Source organism: Peromyscus maniculatus, chromosome 7, assembly GCF_049852395.1.
Source record: "Peromyscus maniculatus bairdii isolate BWxNUB_F1_BW_parent chromosome 7, HU_Pman_BW_mat_3.1, whole genome shotgun sequence".
Taxonomy (NCBI): domain Eukaryota; kingdom Metazoa; phylum Chordata; class Mammalia; order Rodentia; family Cricetidae; genus Peromyscus; species Peromyscus maniculatus.
In genome coordinates, this window is record NC_134858.1 from 32,114,894 (window position 1) to 32,137,036 (window position 22,143).

At 48.4% G+C, this 22,143-nt stretch overlaps 1 protein-coding gene across 5 annotated transcripts in view; it reads left to right on the forward strand.

Moving 5' to 3' along the window:
* The first annotated feature begins 1,418 nt into the window (after positions 1-1,418).
* Positions 1,419-22,143, forward strand: part of Kirrel3 (kirre like nephrin family adhesion molecule 3) — a 568,493-nt gene continuing 547,768 nt past the window's right edge. For 2 of the 5 annotated variants that reach the window (XM_076575954.1, XM_076575955.1), the window contains exon 1: positions 3,763-4,428. In XM_076575954.1, the coding sequence (XP_076432069.1) occupies positions 4,374-4,428 (55 nt within the window). In that variant the 5' untranslated portion in view covers positions 3,763-4,373. Of the gene's footprint in view, positions 1,521-3,762; positions 4,429-22,143 lie in introns of those variants that run through there. The other 3 variants (XM_042280619.2, XM_042280623.2, XM_042280622.2) reach the window with 3 other exon arrangements.

Sequence of the window (22,143 nt, forward strand, 5' to 3'; positions counted from 1 at the left end):
CACCAGGCATGGAGAGTCAGCTTGCTCTGAACTCCCAGTAGGGACCAATTCAAAATGTGTTAACTCTCTAGGCAAGAAGGTTTCCACCAGAACAGGCAGAACATGTAAAAATCAAAAGGAGGATGTGATTTATAATGTATCTGCACAACTACCACAAAGAACTCATAAGCTGGGAATTCTGTGCCAGTGCTGACTGTTGGCTTATAAAGAAGCCACTCCTTCCCCTTAGGGGGTCCTAAGGGTACACATGGGCATATCAAGACAGTGTGTGCTGTTTGGGAGCCAGAAGGACAGAAGAGCAGAGGCTCTGGGCTAGATGTCCTGTCCTGGCAGTGTTCAGTTCTGCGGCTTCCTGCAAGGCCTCAGGCGATCCCATCTAGAAAGGATGGTCTGTGATAGAGGACCTTCAGGGCAATTCCTGTCTGATTAAAAAGCCAGTGAGGTGTTGTATGGCTTTCCGTGGATGTGCACCTATGTATCTCTCTCCCCCAAGTAAAGGACAAACTTTCCAAGAAGAGGGATTGGTTTACTCTTTCTTAACGTCCTTAAAAACTCCAAACGAGCCTTTGCAGAAAAAAACAGGCAATCATAAATGTTATTGATAGTGGACTGAGAGCCACGGAAGTCATTGAAAGGTGAGCACTGGGGCCAGAATAAGCCTGCATCTGTAGGGTGTGCTTGACGGCCAGCCTGCTCAGGACAGTAGTACTCTCCTTTAATTTCTGAAAGAAAAAAAAATGAGGACATGCTCACTGCCAGAGAGCAGGAATTGGAAGCTATCCGGTGGGACTTGGTCCTTCTGCAACTTCTTGGGCAGCGGGCAGCAATTAGCACCACCAAGGGCTAGATATGATTCTCTGTGGGCACTCAGCTGCGTGGGCCTCTCGGGGAGATCTCCTCCCGCCTGCTTGCCTTGCAGGAGAGTAAGTGGAGGTGGTGGGGTGGGTGGGGGCTTCAAATGACAGAGCGTTTGGCCCTAAAGTCTGGGGAAAGGGTCGGGGTCTAATGAAGTCCCCCTCCCAGGCTATAAGCCTGGAGAAGAAAGGCTGGAGAGGGTGCCACCTGCTGGTGAGGGACCGAGCCTTGCACAGTGGATGCCAAGGAGACCTGGAGTATGCATGTGCATTGAAAGCTGAATTTGGGCAGCTTCCCAAGTTGCTGGTTTTCTGCTGTCTCTTGATAGCTACTAGCTCCTTAGGCTGTGTGCTCTGAGACCCCATCTCCTGCGTGTCACCCCCTCAGATGGTAAGATTGCCTGCAGGGATGGTGCTCATTCTCCCTGACTCCCGTGGACCCGCACTCTGAGTCTAAGGACTCTCCACGCTTCTCCATCAGGTGGAGCCGTCCTCTCGCTGCCTGCCTCCCTCCTCCCTCGCAGCGAACTGCGAGCAGGCCATTCTGCAGCGCCCGGAGGTTAACCGAGCCCCGGGAGGAGGTGAGGCCGCCAGCCCACGTAGGCGGAGATGGTGGGGCCGCCGTCGGGGCCGGCGCCAGAGCCCGGCAGCCTGTGGGTCCTGCAGGTACCGCTTGCGTTCTCTCTGCCCCACGTGGTGGCCGCGGAAGATTGCCGTTGGTTTTCCGGCACTCAGGGTTGAAACGCCTCCCGGTCCTTTTAGAGGCAGGCAGCTCATTACTTAATCCAAGCCTTTTTTCTATCTGCGGGAGACCGGAGGCTTCGGGAGGGAGTGAAGAGGGAGAGGGAGGTGCACAGACCCTACCGCCCGGGAAAAGAGGAGGTCCGGAACCAGCTTGGGGATCATGAGGCGGTTCTTGGGGACTAGCGCGAAAGCAAAACATGGTCCTCCCAACCTTGGACTCCCACTTCCAGTGTGAGTCCTTCCTTGCCAGTGTGGTGTGCACACACTGCTATGTGTGTCTGATGACCTGCCGTGTATTGCACACTTCACCGGCCCCATGACCCTGTTTTTGTAATATTTCCCCCAGAGGGGCTGAATTGAGCAAACCTGGGCCGCGGGCCATTTAGAAGCTTGCAATGAAAATTAACCAACAGCTGAGAGGATAAATCTTTAGTTAAAATATCAGATGCTGCCTGGGTAGGTACATTCCTTCTACATCCTAACAGCTTCGTTCGCTGCATGGTTTGGCCTTTGAAGCAGGACGCAGACCTTTCATCTCCCCTGGCCCTGAATATTTAGTGGAAACTGACTACTGATGTACAGCACTATACATACCAAGTTTTCACCCTTCATATACTGCTTGGGATTATTATTCATCTTTTGTGTGTTTCTGACTTACCTCTTGTGTTTTATTGCATTATCTCTCGTGCCAAGCTAATGGACCAAGGCCACGCTAATGTTGCTTCTGTGCCTTGCTAATTTAGCTGATGGTGTTGCTCCTGTTATTCAGCATCCTCCCCCACACCTACCCCCACACGCACAGGCACATGTGTACACACACACACACACACACACACACACACACACATACACACACACACACCAGCTTTCTTAGAGATTTCCCTTTGATATGTTTAACGACCTCTAAGAGATGTGGTTAAATAAACTATTACATTAAGAATGGAAAAGTCAACAAAGCTTACACCTACTAATTTATAGATCTCCGATGTCAACTACCAGGTGTCGGCCCCTACCAGTACAAACTTTATGCCTGTGTCCCTGCTTCTTTCTTTGTTGTTCATAAATTCTAAGATACATGTTTTTGAGTTAACATCCACATGGAAACTCAGAGTTGGAATGTGCCTTGCTGTCAGCAAAGCTCCCCCAGCCGCACCCCACACCCCCATATCTGTAATACAGATGGAAGGGTAAGAGATTCCTAAAAGGACTCCCTAAGGTCCAAGGACTGCAGAAAGTAATGATTGATTTTATAATTGAATGTTGAATGGCACACATTGAGAGAGCATCTTTCATTTTCCTCTTCTCTGCCTTCAGTCCCCCTTCACCCACTCTATATAACACTACATATTTTTATGTGTTGCTTTGTAAGATACTTATGGTCTGTGCCTTGCGTGCACTCCACTTCCACTTCGGATTATAAGCTCCTGGAGGCATGGGCTATTTTACTTCCCCCCATGGCCTGCTTATTCTAGGCATGCCTAAATGTCTATCAAGTAAACAGCCCTAGATAAATTCATGTCGATATCCTGGAGGAAATGGAGTTTGAGTTGAGTGTGGGTTTCATGACAGGTAAAAGACTTGCAGGTTCTCAAGAAACGGTTGCCTGTGACCTTGGCCTCTCCTTCGCAATCAGACTCACAGCACCTTTTGGAGAAAAGGCATGCTTAGAGTGATGGAGTGCTCATTAGGGGAGAGGCTCCAAATGCAAAGACGGACTGCTCCCTGTCCTTGTTAGGAAAGGCACAGACTGGGATAATAATAATAAATAGGTATCTGTCACAAACCTGCCTGCGTTTGCTCTTGCTCCTGCATTTTGTTGTCTAGGAGCAATGCAAAGCAAACTAAGATCCAAACACTTAGAGCTTACCAATTCCCCCCCCCACACACACACACACCACTACCACCACTAAACACACACACACACACACACACACACACACACACACACACACACACACCAGGAAAGTCCCCCAGATGCAAAGCACGCTTAGCTCTTCAACTCCCTAGCCTCCTGGCACACACCTTGGCCAAGTCCTTTCTGGGGAAAGACGTACCCCTCCTGGCCTCTCCCTACTCCCCTTTAGCCAAGTTGCCAGTCCCTAGAGCAACAGCAAGGCAGGCACATTTTGATGCATGTGCATGAGTCTAATCATTGGTAACTTCACTCCCGTTTAACAACATTACATCGTGTGAACAAAAAGTCACAGCTCCTCTCGGTGCTCACTATGCGTTCTGGTCAATATGGTAACAAAAGCTGAATAGCCCCTGTTTAGGGAAAAGAAGGAAAGCACGGGCTTTCTGCAACCCTCTCGTTTTGCAAAGCGTTCCCCTTTGCAAAGTGTTTCCTCTTTAATTATGACCTGTTTCCCCTCCCTCTTCCCCCCGCCCCAGCTTCTGTGAAAGGAGCCCTTCTGTCACTCGTCACTCGCTCGCTCGCTCGCTCTCTGTGGGAGGAGCCCGCCAGAGGAAGCCGTGTGCCTGGGATGCCAAGAGCCAGAGAATGGATCTGCTCCGAGTGGGGACATTGCTGAGGATCTTGGCTTCCCGAGGCGGCTGAGAACAAGCATTTGGTTTCGACTGCCTGCAGATACCCGGAGACACGACGAGACCGAAGAGGACCGGAGAAGGGACGGACGGACGGACAGACAGATAGATGGTCGGCGCGAACCCGGGAGGACCGGCGGCGGAGGCTGAGCACCGCGAGCCCAGCCGCCGCGCTTGAAGAGAACTAACTGCACGCCCAAGTTGCCCCGCCGGCTGCCCGCGCGCTGAGGAATGAGACCTTTCCAGCTGGATTTGCTCTTCCTCTGCTTCTTCCTCTTCAGTCAAGGTAGGAACAGGGCGCGCCGGAGTTGGAGCAAAGTCGGCGGCGGCGGAGGGCGCGGGAGGCTGAGGGCTGGGAGGTGGGCAGGCTCCGGAGCTCGCACTGGCTGCGGGTCTCCGAGCCGGCCCAGAGGCAGTCTGTAGCGTCGCTTCTTTGCTTTTGAAAATGCAACAAAATGGTACTGTTGGTTTCCCTACCGAAGGAAGGGGCTGGGAGGACCGAGGAGGCTGCACTTTTCTCCTCTCTCTTGTCCATGTCCAACTCAAACTCTCCGATGCAGATGAGTTCTTTATGCACCCGGTATGTTAATTAGGTAGTATCCTGTGGCTAGGCCATTCGGAACTTCTAGGAGCCTGCTCGCCTTCACAGCCAGGTTGGAGAAAGGGAGCCTGGCGTAGGTGGAGATTTCAGCTCCAATAGGTCTAACTTGCCCGAGTGTGTTTAAAGCAAATGTGCGAGGTTTGCACAGTTGCAGAAAGGGATGCGATTACGGAACGTACTGGGGCGGGTATTTGCCGTGACTGGGGAAAGAAAGCTTGCAAAGAGTTTCATTGAATGTCACCCGTTTCCCCGAGCAAGGCTGAATTCTGAATCCTACTGAGCACTGGATTCTGTGTAGGAAATGGAATTTCGCCCCTGGTGCTGATTGCTTCCTTTCTGCAGCCTAGCAGGTGGACTCTCCAGAAAGAACTTTGCTACCTCTGGGCTCCTGGGCATTGAGAGTCGTGGGGCTGGTCATGGTGGAGGGAGAGGAGAACTGAGTGCCTGCTTAGCTAAAGGCATCAACAGTCACCTGTGGAATTGAGACGGAAGGGGCCAAGTAAACCCGTTCCTTCCCACTCTTTTGGAATGCCAATGCCGCCTCTGCCATCTGAGGCAGCATTTGTGCCAGCCAGCCCAGCTCTTGGAGGGACAGGACTCTCAGAAAAATCCACAACAGAGAACGTCCATCTGTTGATTAAATGAAGGGTAAAAGTTTTCGAGAAAGCAGAACATCACCATGGGTGGCTGCCTTTGCAAGCAAACAGCATGTATTCCTTGCTTCTCTCATCAGGAGAAGCCAAATATAAGTCAAACCAGGCTTCCTTCAGTCTTTCCCTGATCCCTGTCGTCACTGTAGGTTTCCCCTTTTTCCATGCAGGTCAAACTTGGCGGTCATCCTTCATGATTTAACTCGAGGGACCCCTCCCCCTAGAAGTATATGTAAGGCATTTTCCCCTAGAAGTATGTGTAAAGCATTGTCTTTGCAGATTTATAATGAGTTTATGCTCATATTCATATGGTTGTGTGCATCTCCCCAGGACTCCCTATAGCAGCATGAAGATAAATAATAGCCTTTCCACAAGTTTTCAGGCTGGATGAATAAGAGCCAATCCTGATATAGAGACACACGTTTGGTTATAGTGCCACTGGGATATATGCATGCTTGCATATGAACACTCCACACACATACACACGTACACCGACTCCCATTCTCCTTTGCCTCTTAACTAATTCACTTGGGAAGTTTCCTGTAGAATTCTTGAGAAGAGAAGGGACCTTACACCATGTGCAGGCGTGCGGGCGCGCGCGCGCGGGCATACATACACACACACACACACACACACACACACACACACACACAACTGCATGGAACTCAAGCAAGTTTTTGTCAGTCTTTTGTATTTTTAGAAGCTTGATCAGTACTTCCTCAGATTGGCATGAGAAGCCTATGGTGTCTAAGTGCTTCCCTGCCTGTCTGAATCATTACAGAATGTATTTTCTACTGTGCTTATTCCTTTCTCAGGACCAAGCTATTTCTTGACTGCCTCATATGAATCTTTAAATATTTACCTACTGAGGGTAAATGCTTTGTTTTGCCCATTCTTAGCCCTGAGGACAGTAGAAAGAAACCACAGCCCCATGCAATTTGTATCATCTCCTTATTCTTGGTCTTCTGAGCTTGCCTGGCAATGCCCAACAGTGAGGGTATAGTCCACGGAATTCCAAAGCACCCTGAAGAAGATCCTCAGAATAAAGTGGACCTAGGCTATCTGAGTATCCTCCTGCTCTGAACACTAGGAATCATGGCTATAGGAGCATCACCATAGCAGTTAAGAGGGAAGATGTTTGATTGGTTCGTTGTAATGTGATATCAAGATCTTTTGACTTGATTCCAGAACATTTAAATTTTCTTCCGTATTACAATTGTCTGTTTATTTGTGTGTGCCTGCTCTTGGGCAGCGGTATACAGCGGTGTATGTGCAGGGGTCAGAGGGCAACTTGCCGAGCTGGTTCTCTCTTTCCACCAGGTAGATCCTGGGGGTGAAACTGAGTTCATCACGCTTGGTGGCAAGCATGTTTACTCACTGAGCCATCTCTCTGGCCCTAATGGACTTTTCGAAACCATGCGCATTGTTTGGAGTATTGTAAATTCCCCCAGAAGATCCTCTGAATCTTGGTTTGACTCTGAATATGTATCTCCTAGTGACACACTGCACCTACTGTCATGTCCTGGTCAAATTATGAAATAGTGCAGTTCTCCTTCCAACAGGACTGGCCCATGAGGTTCTAGATGGCTCCTGCTGTGATTTCCTAACCCACAAGTGAGGTTGCAACCACAATTGGCACCCACAGACACGCAGAGAACAACTTTCCTGGACACTGCCTCCTACACTCTGAGCCTTCTAGATGCTTTCCTGCAGAAGTGCATAAAGGGTCAGGACTTTGCTCAGAGAGAACAAGGAGTCAGGGGGTCTCTTTACGGCCTTATCTGGCATGCTGATGACATAGCCATCTGCTACCCAGCGCTTCTCCCAGTGGGAACCCATGTGGTGTTCTTGGAGTTCTGGGGATGTGGTTCTCACACTCTTGTTCCCAGGATCCAGAGCGCTCCCCAATGTTGTGAGGCTTTCATTAGCATGTGGGTAAATTCGTAAAGTACATCTCAACCATCGTTTCCCTCCTCATTTGTTAACTATCATTCACCTTTACTGTGTTCCTCAACCCCGAGAGAGGGCGGAAACTAACATTTAGTTAATGTCAGTAATGTTCCTCTTTCTCTTAAAGTTTGGGCTTCTGATGTAGATTGATGCCACGTATTTCTTTCTTAAGGAGGCAGTAGAAAGGGACAGTCAGCCCTCTGTTCCCGCTCTGCCAGCATATGCTGTTGGTGGGTTTCTCTCTTGCTGTAGATGCCTCTCCCCTCAGCTGTCAGGATGGTCTTGCTTTGTATAGAGAGGGATAATGTCACAGCACAATTTACCTCCTGCAGAGAAACGGTATGTTCTGCCCCTGGGTGAAGAAGAATTGATTCCCTTGTCATCCATAAACTCAGAACTTGCTACATTCCCCCCCCCACCCCCCGTTATCCTTTCAGTTCACCACAACTATTTCCTTCTATGCCCTCCTTCATCTTCCAGCCTCATTCCATCTACCCTGCACACGCACATCTTAGGTAACTTTGAAGGAATAGGGTCTCAGCAGGACTGAGACTCCCTGCTTCTCTTGCTTCTTAAGTTCTCAGTCAGTTTGGGCAACATGCCGTGGAAGAGACCCGGTAGCTTCCACTGCACATGCTCTAGGAAAATGTTTTCCCCCATGCAATGGCATTCCCAGAGTGTCCTGCCCTGCGCAGTGATGGGGTATCCGCAGGATTCCAACTCTGCCCAACCCAGAGGTGTGTTGGCCTTTGTCTGTGCTCCTTGATGTTCTGAACACTTAGAGTAAAAAGAAAACTCACATTTTACCTGTGTGAGTTGACGTCCCCCAGCTGAAGACCAATCTAGGATCCATCTCCTTAAAAGACCTTGCTCTCTTGGTTGTCTGGACACATCAGAAGAAGAACCAGGTAGCCATTGGATGGCAGAGTTGCAAGACAACCTGAATCTCCAAAGAAACAGAAGAGCTGCAAACAGAGGGTGAACAGAGTGGGTGGGGAGAGCTGGCCATGGTGTAGGAACCATGGGGGTGACAGGAAGCATGGAGGAGAGGGGCCGCTACAAGAAGCTTTGCCAAGAGCTCTCTAGGGGAAGGGAGAGAAGAGGAGGAGATTGGGTAAAAAGCACTAACATGTCTGAGGGCCCTCCTCCCCAAAAAATAAAGGTCGGGGAGGGGGTTCAGGCCGAGGAGGATCAGAAGAGGAAAATGGGAGTGAACAAACACTAAGGAGCACTTGTCCTCACCCAGAAATGTCATAGTACGATGAGGCAAGTGATGAGTACGAGCCTCCACCCCTGCTGCTGGCACCCCAGCGACATGACATCCAGGGGAGGAAGAATCACTTCTTTTATCTTGGAAAGTCAGAGCACCAGTGCCAAGGATGTGGGACCACTCCTTTGGCAAGCCTTCTGGGGTGGGGAACAGGGCATGCCTGAAGGGGGTGCGGATGGCTTCAGTGGCTGCTGCCCAACAGGGAGCCCTCAGAGCTACTGAGAATGAAAAAGAAGCTCCCCAGGGGCACAAGGGTGTGGGTGGGGTCGGCATCGGAGCATGGCACTGAGAGGATGCCATGGGTACAGGAAGGAAGATCTGGCTCAGAATAGCAGCCGTGAGCTAGGCATAGCACCGAGGAGCAGCCCTGCCTGGTGCATGTGCCTCTGTTGGCAGACGCCAAGGCCAGCAGGAGATGGGGTGGAGCCAGGGATTAGGCCTGAAGATGCAATTTTTCATTTTTGTTTAGCCCAGTGGGGGTGACTTAGGCAGTATTATACTGCAGACCCAAAAAAAGCACATGAATAATCCAGAGTGAATTCAAGAGATTTCAATAGCAAAATAATAACAATACTAATGATACCTTTGATTTGTGGAGTACTTTTCTTCCAAGGAGATAAAAAAGATAAACTGTTTTGGAAACAGGAACGAGAAAAATAAAATTGCCTTTGATAGAGGAGTGGAGCAAAAGGCCAAGAATACTTTTTTTTTTTTCTAGGATCTTAACAGAGATGGGGATGGTGGGAAGAGTGAGGTGGGCACCCACATGATCTCAGCTGCAACCAGTCCTTACCCTTAGAAGATGTTGAGATGATTTCTTGTTGGAAAAACAGTTCGGATATCTTTAAAGTGAGGGGCATTCAAGAGACAGAGAGGCCCTGAAGGTGACCTGTGCCCATTCCTAGTCATGTTATAACCCTACAGAAGAGGAGGTGGGTGAGATCACGAACACGCCTTGATCCATGCTTGATTCGCTGTGGCAGCAATCCTCACTTCCATGGTGGTTCTCGCAGCCCTGGGAACTCCAGTGTTCCCTTAAAGCCAATGAGTAGCCCAGAATCCTCAGAGCCCTAGGGTTCGCCTGGGACTGCTTTGCGGGGGGGGGGGGGGGGAGGGGGGCTGTCCATTCCGTGGAGTTGAGAGAGCCATCGCTTCTCTCTACAAGCCAGAAGGAGCAAAGTACCAGCCAGTGCCCCGTGCCCATGTTATCACCTGCAGGGCAAACAGAAGAGGGCTGTATTTCCAGGGAAGGGAATGAAGTGAGAGCCGACTTCACGGGCACAGAGCACCATTCCGTACGCCATTGTGCGGCATTTTCTTTTCCTGAGGGGCAATCAGAATTTACCCATTTAGGTGTGCACATCCAATGAGACTGTACTTACCTTCTAGATCATTAAATGGCTTCTCTCCTAGGCACATAAGGGATAATGTGCCCCGCTTTCTGCCAGAGCTTCAGCATTCAGCATGACAGAGCTTTGACCCCACCCCACCTCCAACCCTACTCTGCGCTGTAGACTGAAAGGGTCACAGGAAGGCTTAGTGAAGACACCAGCTTCCATTCACTTTCTGCTCTTTAGAGCTCAGCATCAAGCACCATGCTTATCCTTGCCCCCTTCTCCTCTCCCAGAGGTTAAAAAAAAAAAAAAAAAAAAAAAAAAAAAAAAAAAAAAAGAGTGTTCTGGCTGTATACTTCCAGAAGTCAGGAAATGTCAATATTGGATAAGTGTTTCCTTTATATCATGGCCATTTAGCATAAGCTGCTTGGAAACAAATATCTTCCGTAAGCATACAGTGTTTCAGTGAGTACACAGTCAACACCACTATGAGGATTAAATAAATGTCAGCATTCTCTGGGTATACTTGGTAACAAGCTTAGGCCCTGGTAGAGTGGCCAGTATGGGTGGATCTTGTGCCTCACGTAGTTCTTTTGTTGGGGCCCATGTGGGCTGTGCTGAGTGGGAGGTGGACAATCATCTAAGTCCTTCCTGGGAATACCGGCTAAGACTTTCCACGCAGACACTTCCTACGTACCCTGAGAGGTTTCTCCTGGCGACCTAGAAGCCTTTCCATCCCCCCTACACCCCTCCCCCACACCCACACATGTACACACAGACATGCCTATGTCAAAAATGGCAAGGTCAAGCAAATTTGCCTAATTCTGGCTTTTGAACGGTTGAAACTAAAACCACCAGAGTGTGCATGAGTCTGTCTGTCTTAGCCACATCAGGCTGAATAATCTAGGCGGTACGCCTCCTTAAGGAAAAACACTGGACAGCTGTTGCAAGTTCAGGTTCTTCCCAGCTGATGCTGGCATGATGGCAATTAAAAATAAGAGGTTAGCCTTACAGTGAAAATAAGCACAGGTCTTCCACCCTCCACATCCCCCCACCCAGGAGCGTCATAGAGTTGGATGTCACAGTGGGCAAAGTTGATTTCTCCTTATTTTGTGAGTAAATAGTATTTTGTGACATGGAACTCATCTATTGGCCACTCGGATAGTACTTGTTGCAGGCCTACTGTGTGGTAGATGTGGTGTCAGAGGTTGCTATGGAGATAGGTGAAGCCATATTTCTGGACAGGAAGCCAACACTTCCACAAAGGCGCTCAGAATGGTGCTTAAAAAAACAGCAGGGACAGCTCAGGGCTTCAGAAAAGGGTGTCCAGAGGAGATGTCACATTTATTTGGTCTTTAAGGATGCATAGGAGTGCTCCGGATAAAGTGTGAAGCAAGTGGTCCAGGCTGTACCTGGGAGTGTGCACAGACAAGAAGCTGTATAGACTAGAATGTGACATTCTCAGCAGCAGCAGGGGCTAGAATGGGTGTGTTTGAAGTGTGAGAGGAACCTTGGGAAGGGCAAAGCTGGCTGGCTCATAGTTGTGAATAACATAACTCTTTTTAAGGGTAGACTGATGGAAGGAAGTCAGCATCTTAAAAAGATGATTAGTAGCTGAGGGTCCATAGTCTTCTCCAAATCAGAGCTTTGGGGAGTTACTTGTTATTCTTGGTATTCCCTATGCTTCACATGAGGCTGAAAGCTTGTAGAATTGAGTGGAGTACAGTTACCTCTTTCTAGCTCCTCTTCCTTTATGGCTGGTATGTTCAGGTATGGAAAAGTGGTCAATAGAGTAACAATGAGGGACCTAATTAACTGGTGAACAAACACCCCCCCCCCACACACACACACACTGCAAGAGAAGTCAGAGGAGGGATGTTGAAGAGAACTCAAAACCCTGGAGGCATGGAATGCTGAGGACACCTGGGTCATGGATGATTGGATGGCATGAGGAACGAATGGTAGCTGACCCTTTCTGAAGCCACCTGAAGGCTACAGGGTCAGAGGGATAACCATACTGAGAGGAAGAGTCAACCAGAAAGGGGGTGGGGAGCAAGATGCCTGGGGACATTTTTCTGGCAAAGCCTTTCTTGTTCTCCAGAGGAAGTAAACTGTACTGGTTTTGGAGAAAATGAGGTTATAAGATAGATGGCTCTACTGAGACGTTAGAAATGCCTCACAAGGAACCTTGCCTCCTGCCAAGGAACCTTGCATTCAGGAGTAGAGAATAGCATCAGATTTACCTGTGTCTTCTGGGGCCTGTTCTCTTCAGCAACTGATGACAGCTGGCAGGAAGCTCGATGGAGGACAAAGCCCTCACATGTCCTACAAGAAGTAGTTAGTGACATTTGCTAAACAGTAGATATCTGAGTGTCCTGCCTGGGGCTGGCCTTTTTTGAGCAAGACTCTGCTGCAAGTGTTCTCAGAAAGAATTCAGGTCATCAGGAATGTAGGTGCCAACTTATAAGAAAGGGGATGAGAATGGACAAGGTGACAAGTCAAGGCATCCAACTCTACAGTTGCCAGGATCCTCTCAGCAACAGCTGGTTGTTTTGGATCGTGCCTCTGGTAGGTAGATCATGCGCTCTAGATCTCTTTGGTATCCAGCAAATTCCTTTGGCCATTGTTGATTAACAGTAGTAGCAATAACTGTTTTCATCATGACAACTATGATAATTAGCATCTATGCAAATCTTCAGAAATTGCAAAGCACAATTTGCACAAACAATACCTCATTTTATCACAATACTGATGCAGGCAGGTTGGATACTCTCAGATTCCCAGAGAAGTAATGTCTGACCAAAGTTCTTCCCAAATCCGTTCACTGTTTTGTGTGGGTTGATGCTTCTCAGAGAAGCTGGTGGCTTCCAGCTGCTTTAGGTCACCCACATAAACTATGCCTGAAGATATCAGTCGCTGGAATGGAAGAAAAAGCATGTTCTCACCCCACCCCCACCCCAACCCCCACCCCTCTCGGTGCTGGAGATAGAATCCAGAGCCCCACCACACAAATGCTATGCCACTAAGCTCCATCCTCTGCATGTCCACATAATTCATGCTAATCACCCATGTCCAAGCATAAAAAAAAGGATTTTAGCTGTTCCTTATGAAGACCAGGGAGCTGAGGCCCAGAGCCGACCTTCAGAAAGGTGACCCAGTCCTGTAGGTCTATGTCTTTATGATTCCAGACACTTGCTGAGTTGGTCTGTCACATTTCTGAAATTCACCTTTTACCCAGAAGGCCACTGGAGCCTGGGAAGGGGCAGGACTGAAAAGGAATCAAGAAGTTACGTGTGTAACTCCTTTTGTCTCTGGCCCATCCCCATTCCCACTTTTACATAGCTGTAAACCAAAGGAGTGCGGGATTTTTCAGAATCGGTTGGTTAGCATACCTGACCTTTTATCAGTCTGGGGTCTAGCACACTGTGGGGTACCTAGAAGTCTCTGAACAAATGCAAAACTATCAGCTGAAATATAAAGACTAATGAAAAGGGGGGGGGGCGGTAAAACAGAAGCTGGGTTGTTGGTGCACATAAAGATGTTGAGGCACCCAGGCTGTAGTCACCGGGAAGCTTAACATTTAGTTAAAGCCATTCTTCCTTGAATGCTCACCAGGTCACCAGGGACACTGCCAAGAGAAACATCCCCTGGCAAGCCACTCACTCCTGAGCTTCCGCAAGAAACCATTGTGCCCTTCTGCTCTCCAATGCGTGTCAGTGCCCATTTCTGTCAGTCACCTGCAAATGTCACAGGTGACTCCGCTCTGGTGCAGTGTGACAGTCCACCTGTCACCCTTGGCAATGCTGGGAGCTATGACAGCTTCGGAGTCACACTGGGGTTTAGCTGGCTCTTTGGGCAAGCAAGCGTTCGGGGGACAGAAAGTTAAGTTTGTGTTGGAGTGCTATACAAGAAGATTGCCATCTTCTGCTGGCTTGCTGCCCTGATGATCGAGGAGAAACCACCGCTTAATCCCCCGGTGGCTCTGTTCCCTATATTGTGGGACTTGCGCTATTTCCGTGCCTCGGTTGTAAAAGCAGGAGTCCACGCCATGTTTTCGTTGAACTGTAACTCTTCAGAAAGCCGGCTTCTGGAGCCATTTTCTTACACGGGGTGCTGAGCATGTGTGAGGGGCAACTGTGGAGACAGCAGTTGGCAAAATGCTTGGGGAATCAGATGGACGTCGAAGATTGCAGTCCCAAAGTCAGCCTGATGGTGGCAGCAGCCGCGCTTGCAAAGCCCAGGAGTGAGCCCAGAGCAGCCCGTAGAGGGATGCCCAGTGGTTTTCAGCACAGTGGGGTGGCCTGAAGCTGGGGCTTGGAAGCCTAGCAGGAGGCAAAGAGTTGGAACAAAGGAGGAGAGGGTGAGACAACGTTTCCAATAGCCTTCTCTCCCTTCCAGGGAGAGGCTGGGCTCTGCTTTCCGGAGCCCACTGGGTTGTGAAGGCAGACTGTTCAGAGGAATTCCTACACAGGAAGACTAGAGCTAGATGGGTTCAATTAATAATGATGAAAGGGGTTTAGAAGAGCAGCACAAAGGGGAGAGAGCAATCTCAGTCCACCAGCATTTTCCTGAAGTGAGGGCTGATGCTTCTCCTGAATGTATTGAAGTCCTCTCCAAGAGGGGGCTGGCCACAGAGGCTCTGCCTTCCCCTAGCCAGCACACTCCCCACTCCGGTCAGTCCTATACCCTCCCTTCCCCAGGGTGCCAACTGCTTCCCATCCAATAGTCAGTGCTGATGCACTATTCCCATGCTGCAAGGAGGCATCCTTATCCCCGTGTCCTGAGCAGACTGTTGAGGTGAATTCCGTTTTCACCTCTGGGAAGAGATACTAAATTCTAATGGCACTGTTAGAGGAAACTTGCCACCAACTGCAGCTGTTTAGTAGGGGGTCCTTCCAGGCAAGGAAACAAGATATCAGTGCCGGGTGCTAGAAGCGGTTGTCCTGTGCTCTGCAGAATGGATGGTGAGGGAGTGTTGACGGCCCCATGAAACCCTTGTTCTATTAATCTCCAATGTGTCAACTTGCCCCTCAGAGTTATGCCCATGGAACATCAATTGAAGTTGTGGAGGTGGGATGAAGGAAGGAAGGGGCCCCTGTTAGGGACATACCACAATCTTGACTGATCTGTGTGGCCCAAGTTGCTGGTAGCATTGGCCACTGGTGTTGCCCAAAGTCATCAGATATTTTGTGACCATCCTGTAAATTAGTCTGTTAGTGGATTTCTGTGAGGCTTGCCTAAACGCAAGCCTTACCCCTCAACTGGCTCGCTATCATAGTCCCTTGCAGGTTTCGCTGGAATAAGGTGAGCGGCTGCCTGCTCAATGTGTCTTCACAACCACTGTTTCCAGGGATAAGAGGCAGTAGAGTTAGGGGGAAGATATTTAGTCTTTGGTGAATTGGGAAATCTACTGGTGAATGACAGAGAAGCTCTAAACATCTCGTGTCAAAGCAAAAAGGACTTTACAGAAAAGTTTCAAAGTCTTACTCCAGAACACAGAGCATTCAAATCATCGCATATAGTTTGAGAACCTGATAAAAATATTAGGGACCCCCCCCAAAATTAAGCCTTGCTGTACCAATAAGGCACATGACTTTGGCCCCGCTGTCTTCCTGGGCCCCCAGTTTGGTCACCTACCACTCTTTCCACAAGCAAGGTCTCTACTGGTGCCTTAGATTTCACCCTGAAAAGGTGGACTGGGGAGAGAAGAGCAGCAGGAAAACCAGCCAGACCAGTAATGGCCCCCAGATGCTGCTGTCTAGGATTTTGTGGAGCCCTGAAACCTGTAACTACTGAATCAACTGGGCCAGCCAGCTGTGCAAAGGTGTCTTTGAGTCTGGGGACAGGTCCTTTGTTGAGCCTTGTGCACATCTCTTCTTAGCCCCAAAACAATAGAATGAAGTTGGGATGACTAGACCCATTTGCCAATAAGAACAACTGAGGCTTTGCCTGAAGGTCACACGATGGGCAAGGGACAGGATGGCAAACTGGCAATGAAGTTCCTGTGTGCAGGACCCCAAGAGCCCTTTCTGCCAGGCTGTTGGGAAGAATACCAGTCACGGTGGTGCCTGGGCAGCTGTGTGGTGTCGGCAAGCCAGAAAGCCTAGTGGGGCTCGTGAGTCTCCTTTGTAACTTCCACACAGGGTGGAAGAGCTGAGGAAGTAGAAGGAAACCTCTTCCCCAACACAAAGGCTGAAGACAATCTGAGGAGCTTCCCACATGGCTCTTCCCCTCTGCCAGTTAGCCCCTGTTTAGCTTAATGTTTGGAAAGCCTAACTCTAACTTCTTAGATTCTCTCTCTCTCTCTCTCTCTCTCTCTCTCTCTCTCTCTCTCTCTCTCTCTCTCTCGGTAGATTTTAAAAAAATTAAGCCCCATTTGGCTCAAGAAGAGGTTAGACTCCTGTTAGCCATGGGTCGTGAGAATGGAACTATTCTATATAAAAAGGCATTTCAGGACATCAAAACCCTCCTCTTTTTTTCTTTCTTTCTTCTCTCCTTCTCTCTCTCGCTCTCGCTCTCGCTCTCTTTTGTCAAGTCTGGAATAGTAAAAATGTCAGGGAGACTACATGGTTCTGAAATGATTAATAATGGTCATTAAGAAGAAATAAAAAAGAGTCTTGGAACGCAGGAGAGCCTGAATGCCGTTCAGCTTCCGATTCTCCTCGCTTGACTTCGGTAGACAGCTTACCTGGTATCAGAAATCACTTTGGAAGGAGGCACGTTTCTGCCTAGGCCATGCTTAAAATCTTAGTATTGGCTTAAGATAGACACTTGTGATAAACTAGCAAAACATGAAAGGTTTGAAAGTTCCTTGAAAGTTTAAAGGCACCTGGGAGATAGAATCAGAGGCACACAGAGGAAGAATGCCTGGCAGATAGAGGCTGGCATGGAAGACATCAAATTCCGTCTACTTATCCCACAGCCAGAGCCCTTCCCTGGACCACACGGATCCTATCAGGGCTTCGCTGTCAGCTGACGGCTGCCAGGGCTCCAAATCCATGTGGATGCCCCTTCTCCAGGCTCAAGTTTTGCTGTGCATTTTCTCTTCACCAAACTGGGGCAGTGGAATGCACAGATAGAAAGCCATGCCATCCTAAGCAAAAATAACTGTTAGAGCTGGTCGGAATCAAATACCATTCAGAAACCTTTATTACTTTCTTCTCCTGGTCTCCTGCTAAAATAATATGAAACCTACGTTTCTTTCTCATAATCAGAAGACATTCTAAGATGGAAACAGCAAATTCATGCCAAGGAAAATGTTTAAAATTTTTGTACTGCTATTTATTTATGTTTCAGTTAGATTACCCCTTTCTCTCCTGCTGTTGACTTTGAGCTGATATGAAATCTATTAGCTTTGCTCATTCACAATTGCAGAGAAAAAGGGATACTCTGTGGGGAGGGGGTTGGCCACATATCCCTCTGTTTATAGATATCCTTCTGTATATAGATAGCTAGGAACTTTGTCATATTTTCAGGAGACTATTAAGGCCTTCTTAGGGCTCCCAGCTTCTCTATCAGAGTGCATTTCAACATGTAGTCTGCAGGTCAGCTAGTCCACCAGTAGCAACATCCCGTGGGTAGAAGAAAGAGTTCTTCGGCCTCAGACCTTCTAAATCAGAGACTCTGGGTCTTGTCCTAGCAGGCTAGGCCTTAACAAGGTGCACACGCGCGCGCGCGCGCGCACACACACACACACACACACACACACACACACAGAGAGAGAGAGAGAGAGAGAGAGAGAGAGAGAGAGAGAGAGAGAGAGAGAGAGAGAGAGAGAACTGATCACTGATCTGGATACACTTGAGGATGCTTCCCTATTGCTCTGAATCTGGCTTTTGTACCTTCTTCCCTCACTGGCCTTCACATGAACACTGCTGACACTGAGCCCACAGAGGTTTGAGAGATGTTTCTAACCAGAGGACTTAAGGTGACTCAAGGGAGCAACTGCTAATGGTTCTCATATTACATTACCCTCGGGTGATTTGCAGCTGGAGAGAATGGAACCAAGAATTACACTCAGTCTTGAGTCTCAGAAACCCAAACTCACAATGAGATCAAGCCCAGAGGGCTGGGGACGTGGCACTGACGCCAGGCTGTCATTAGCTTTGCTGCCTTCCTTACGACTTAGAAGAACGAAGAGCCGTTCCTCTCAGTGTGACTTTCAGCCCTGCCCGACCTCCGCAGAACCAGGGAAGCCGCGCGATGATCTATGCTGACAGGGAAGAATGCAGCAAAGAACAGGCATAGATTTTCTTCACCTGCACTTTAGAATGTTTATTTTAAACTCAGCACTGTACACTAGAGATGCCCAGGTCCATAAAGGGAGATTTTCTGCTTTGTATGGTGAAGAGATTCAGAATGTCTATCATAATCCACCACGAGAGTTCCTGTTCTATTTTTTAGAAAAAAAAATCTTCAAGGTCAATACCACCATCGACATTGATATTCATTTCATTGTGAACTGGGATCTGCTAGCTGCTTACTGTCATTTTATTTTTCAATTCATAAGAAAAAGATGTTCTCATCACTAGGCCTCTGGGTCTCTTTCTTCAATCCAAATCACCAAAGGGAAGCCACATGCCTGGGCTGCTGAATCCAGCAGCCACCAGGAGGGTGAGGGGAGCCAGTGGCACTCAAAGGCACTCTTATCCCACACCGCTGTGTGGATTTTGACCGCCTCGCAAAGACTCGTGTCTTAAAGTCAGAGTCTCCAGGGCACTGATACAGGGTGCTAGGGTGACCTTTAAGAATTGTCTGGTAGGAGGCTTTTGGGTCTCTTGGGGGTGTGTCTTGAAAGGAGATCACAGGATGACGGCCGCTCTCTGCTCTCTTTTACTTCCTAGTGTGGAGGTGAGTGGATTTGTTCTATCGTCAATCCCCCATCATGATGTGCTGCCTTGCTCCAGACCCCAAAACAAAGGGTTTGCTCAGCCATGGACAGGATCCCCCCCCCCCCCACACACACACACACACAAACCTGTGAACTGAAATCCTTTCCCATTATAAATTAATTATTTCAAGTATTTGTCACAGTGCCTGAAAGCTGAGAAAAACACTCTGGGATGGCTGAGAGAGACTGGTAGACAGGAGAAAGAGTGAGCAGGCATTGTGAGAGACAGTTTGGCCTCCATATCTTAAGACTATAGTGTTAAAAATTACAATATCACTCCTCCTGATCCATGAGGGACCATGAGGTACTCCTTATACTCCAAGTTTGGAAGGTCCCGTAGTCAGGTGTGGAGACATAGAGACACACACAAGGGGTCTGGCTTCTGCGCAGATGCATGGTGTTGTCCCTTGGCTAGCACCCCAACACCTTTGGGGGCCAAAGTCATTCAGGATGGAGTTTTGGACTCCCAGAGTTTATCAGAATTAAGCTGGAATTGCCTAACTCCCCTCCCCCACTCTCCCACGTGTCTCCAGTGCAGCCACTCGGAGCTACTGAAGTCCCGTCACTGTCACTGCCTTGTTCCTCTCCTCTGCAGTGCCCCCTCCTCCAGGGAGCTCTGGCCAACGCCTGCCCTAAGCACGCAGCCCCCTCCACCAGGATGCACGTTTCCTACACCTTGTTCCCCATAAGTTCAAATAAATGTCTTCCTCCCTCCCATTGCCCTCTGTGGAGCCCTCTAAGGGAACTTGTCACCGCATGTGACAAGTGAATTATTTCCTTCCTGACTTTCCTTCTGGAGCCCTCAGAAGAGAAGGCCAATCTTCCAGATTTTCGTGGGCTATGCCTTTGTTGGACTAGGATGCATAGTAGGCACTCAGCCAATATTTCCTAGGCAGGAAATGAATCTCACATACGACATGCTCATCACTACAGATAATGCCTACCCTCCATGCCATATTTCATTTACTGGTCCGTGGAAGTGCCTTGATTGAGTCCCTGCCTCATTCATCACTGTTATCGCCTTGTGCACCTGGAGTACCTGTTGAACACCAAGTACTCCCTGGGTATGGGTGGTAGTACTCTAACTCCTTCTTGCATTCATACGGGATATACAGTCTCTCGAACATGTACATACTGATTGTGTTCTTTGTCCCAAAATCAACGTTAATTCTTGCTCTAAGAGGTAAGGAAAATGAGCCTAAGTTATTCTGTGGCCTCTCTGAGGCCACACAAGGTAATAAGTGTGACAGTTTCCACGAAAATCTAGGGGCTCCAAATCTGAGTCCCATGCATGGTCCTCCAGCACACTTCCTCTATGTCTCCCCTCTGGGTTCCTTCACATCGGCTGGTGTACTCAAAGGTGCTTGGGGAACTAGGAAACCAGGGCATTTCCTGTGTCATAACATAGAAGTGATGGACTGAGTACCTCACTGTGAGCAGAAAGGAAATCTGAGCCTAGGTTCCATCAAGATTCTTGGTAACAATATTCATTGTTGATGTCCATCAAGGCACAAGGGTCCGTGCATTCTCTAGGCTGTGGAAAACCATTCTTGACTATAGCTGGGTGTTAGAAATGAGGCAAACTACAGAGAACACTGTAGGCCATTGTCTTAGGGTTTATATTGCTGTGAAGAGACACCATGACCATGACAGCTCTTATAAAGGAAAAACATTTAATTGGAGTGGCTTACATTTTCAGAGGTTCAATCCAATATTATCATGGCAGGGATGCCATGCTGCATCCAAGTAGACATGGTGCTGGCTACATCTTGATCAGAAGGCAACAGGAAGTGGATTGAGTGTCACCCTGAGTGAACCTTGACCAAAAGAGACCTCAAAGTCCATCCCCACAGTGACACACTTCCTCCAAAGTCACACCTACTTCAACAAGGCCACACCTCCTAGTAGTGCCACTCCCTTTGGGGGCCACTTTCATTCAAATCACCACATCCATTGTATAAAAAAGTAACACCAATATCAAGCAAGAAGTGCCAGGAAACTGCTCCCAGGGCAGGCTTTCAGTGAGCATCAGGCCATGGCTCTCTCTGTCATACACCGTTTCTATGTAGTGTCAGTCTGTCAACTGGCAAAAAACTTTCTGAAGTTCTAATGCTCCCAGTTCAAAACCCCATTCTCCAAGCATGTAATGCTGGCTCTGCACCAATGGTCAGGAGGTTATAGGACTCTGGGTCTGACTCTCCTAAGTGCTTCTCTCTTGCCTGCCTCAAATAGTTTTTGTGGCTCTCAGAAAATACTTTGGGGGTGGTGATTTGACACACTGTGAAGAGCTGTCATCAGAAGAGAAGTGTTTGGTACCCTCTCTTTCCATGTTTCCAGATGTTAAGTTGAGCTGGAGCCTAAGATCAGCATGACCTGCTCAGAGTATTAGCCTCTTTTGAGGCTAGATTCTGTGTGGCTTTAGGGGAAGCTAGGGCCTTAAGGGAAAGGTGAGAAGGTTTGTCAAAGCCAACTTCCTAATGATCTAAAGGCATCCATTGTCTGGAAAGAATTAAATTATTTCCCGTGCTTCTGAAACAGCAGCAGTAGCTCATGATCTCTAGGGGAAGTGAGAAAAAGTTACTCATAATATTTGCCGAATACCCCACCTGAGAAGAGGAAGCCCAGCTGAGAAAAGACGTACAGTAGTGATTTCAGTTTCCTTTCATTCCTTGCCTTAGCAAGTCTTTGAAAAGTTACTGGCTGAAAAAGACACAAATTATTATCTGACATTTCCGGAGGGGAGCAGCCTAGCCTGTGGGGCTAGAGTCCAGGTGTCGGCAGGGCTCTTTCTGGGTGCTGCAGAGAATGAAAAAAAAAATCCCATTTCCTGATTTTCTATCTGCATTCCTTGGCCCACAGCCCTTCCTCCCATGATCCCAACTTCCAGCTTGCATTTTACATCATCCATCACTCCTGCCTCTCATCCCTGCGCCTTTCTCTTACAAGGAGCCTTATGTTTCTATCAGCCCCAACAGGTTTGATACAATCATGGCAACTTTCTCTAGATCACATAAGGTAACATATTCAGGGATTAGACATGGGTGTCTTTGGGGTCCGTTCTTCTGCCTACTACAGGGACTAAAGACATAAAGCTGGTGGACTCTCCCACTCAGGAAAAACATCCTGCCCATGTGGGAAATCTGCCTCAGTCTCCCTCTCTGTAATGCAGTGAGAATGACACCCCTACTCTGTCATTTATATCTATAAATAAAATACTTGGGGATTATTAAATAAAGGTTGCTCCGTATGAAATGGTTATTATACTATGAATTGACATAAATTACGCCTGTGTTATTCAATGGAGTC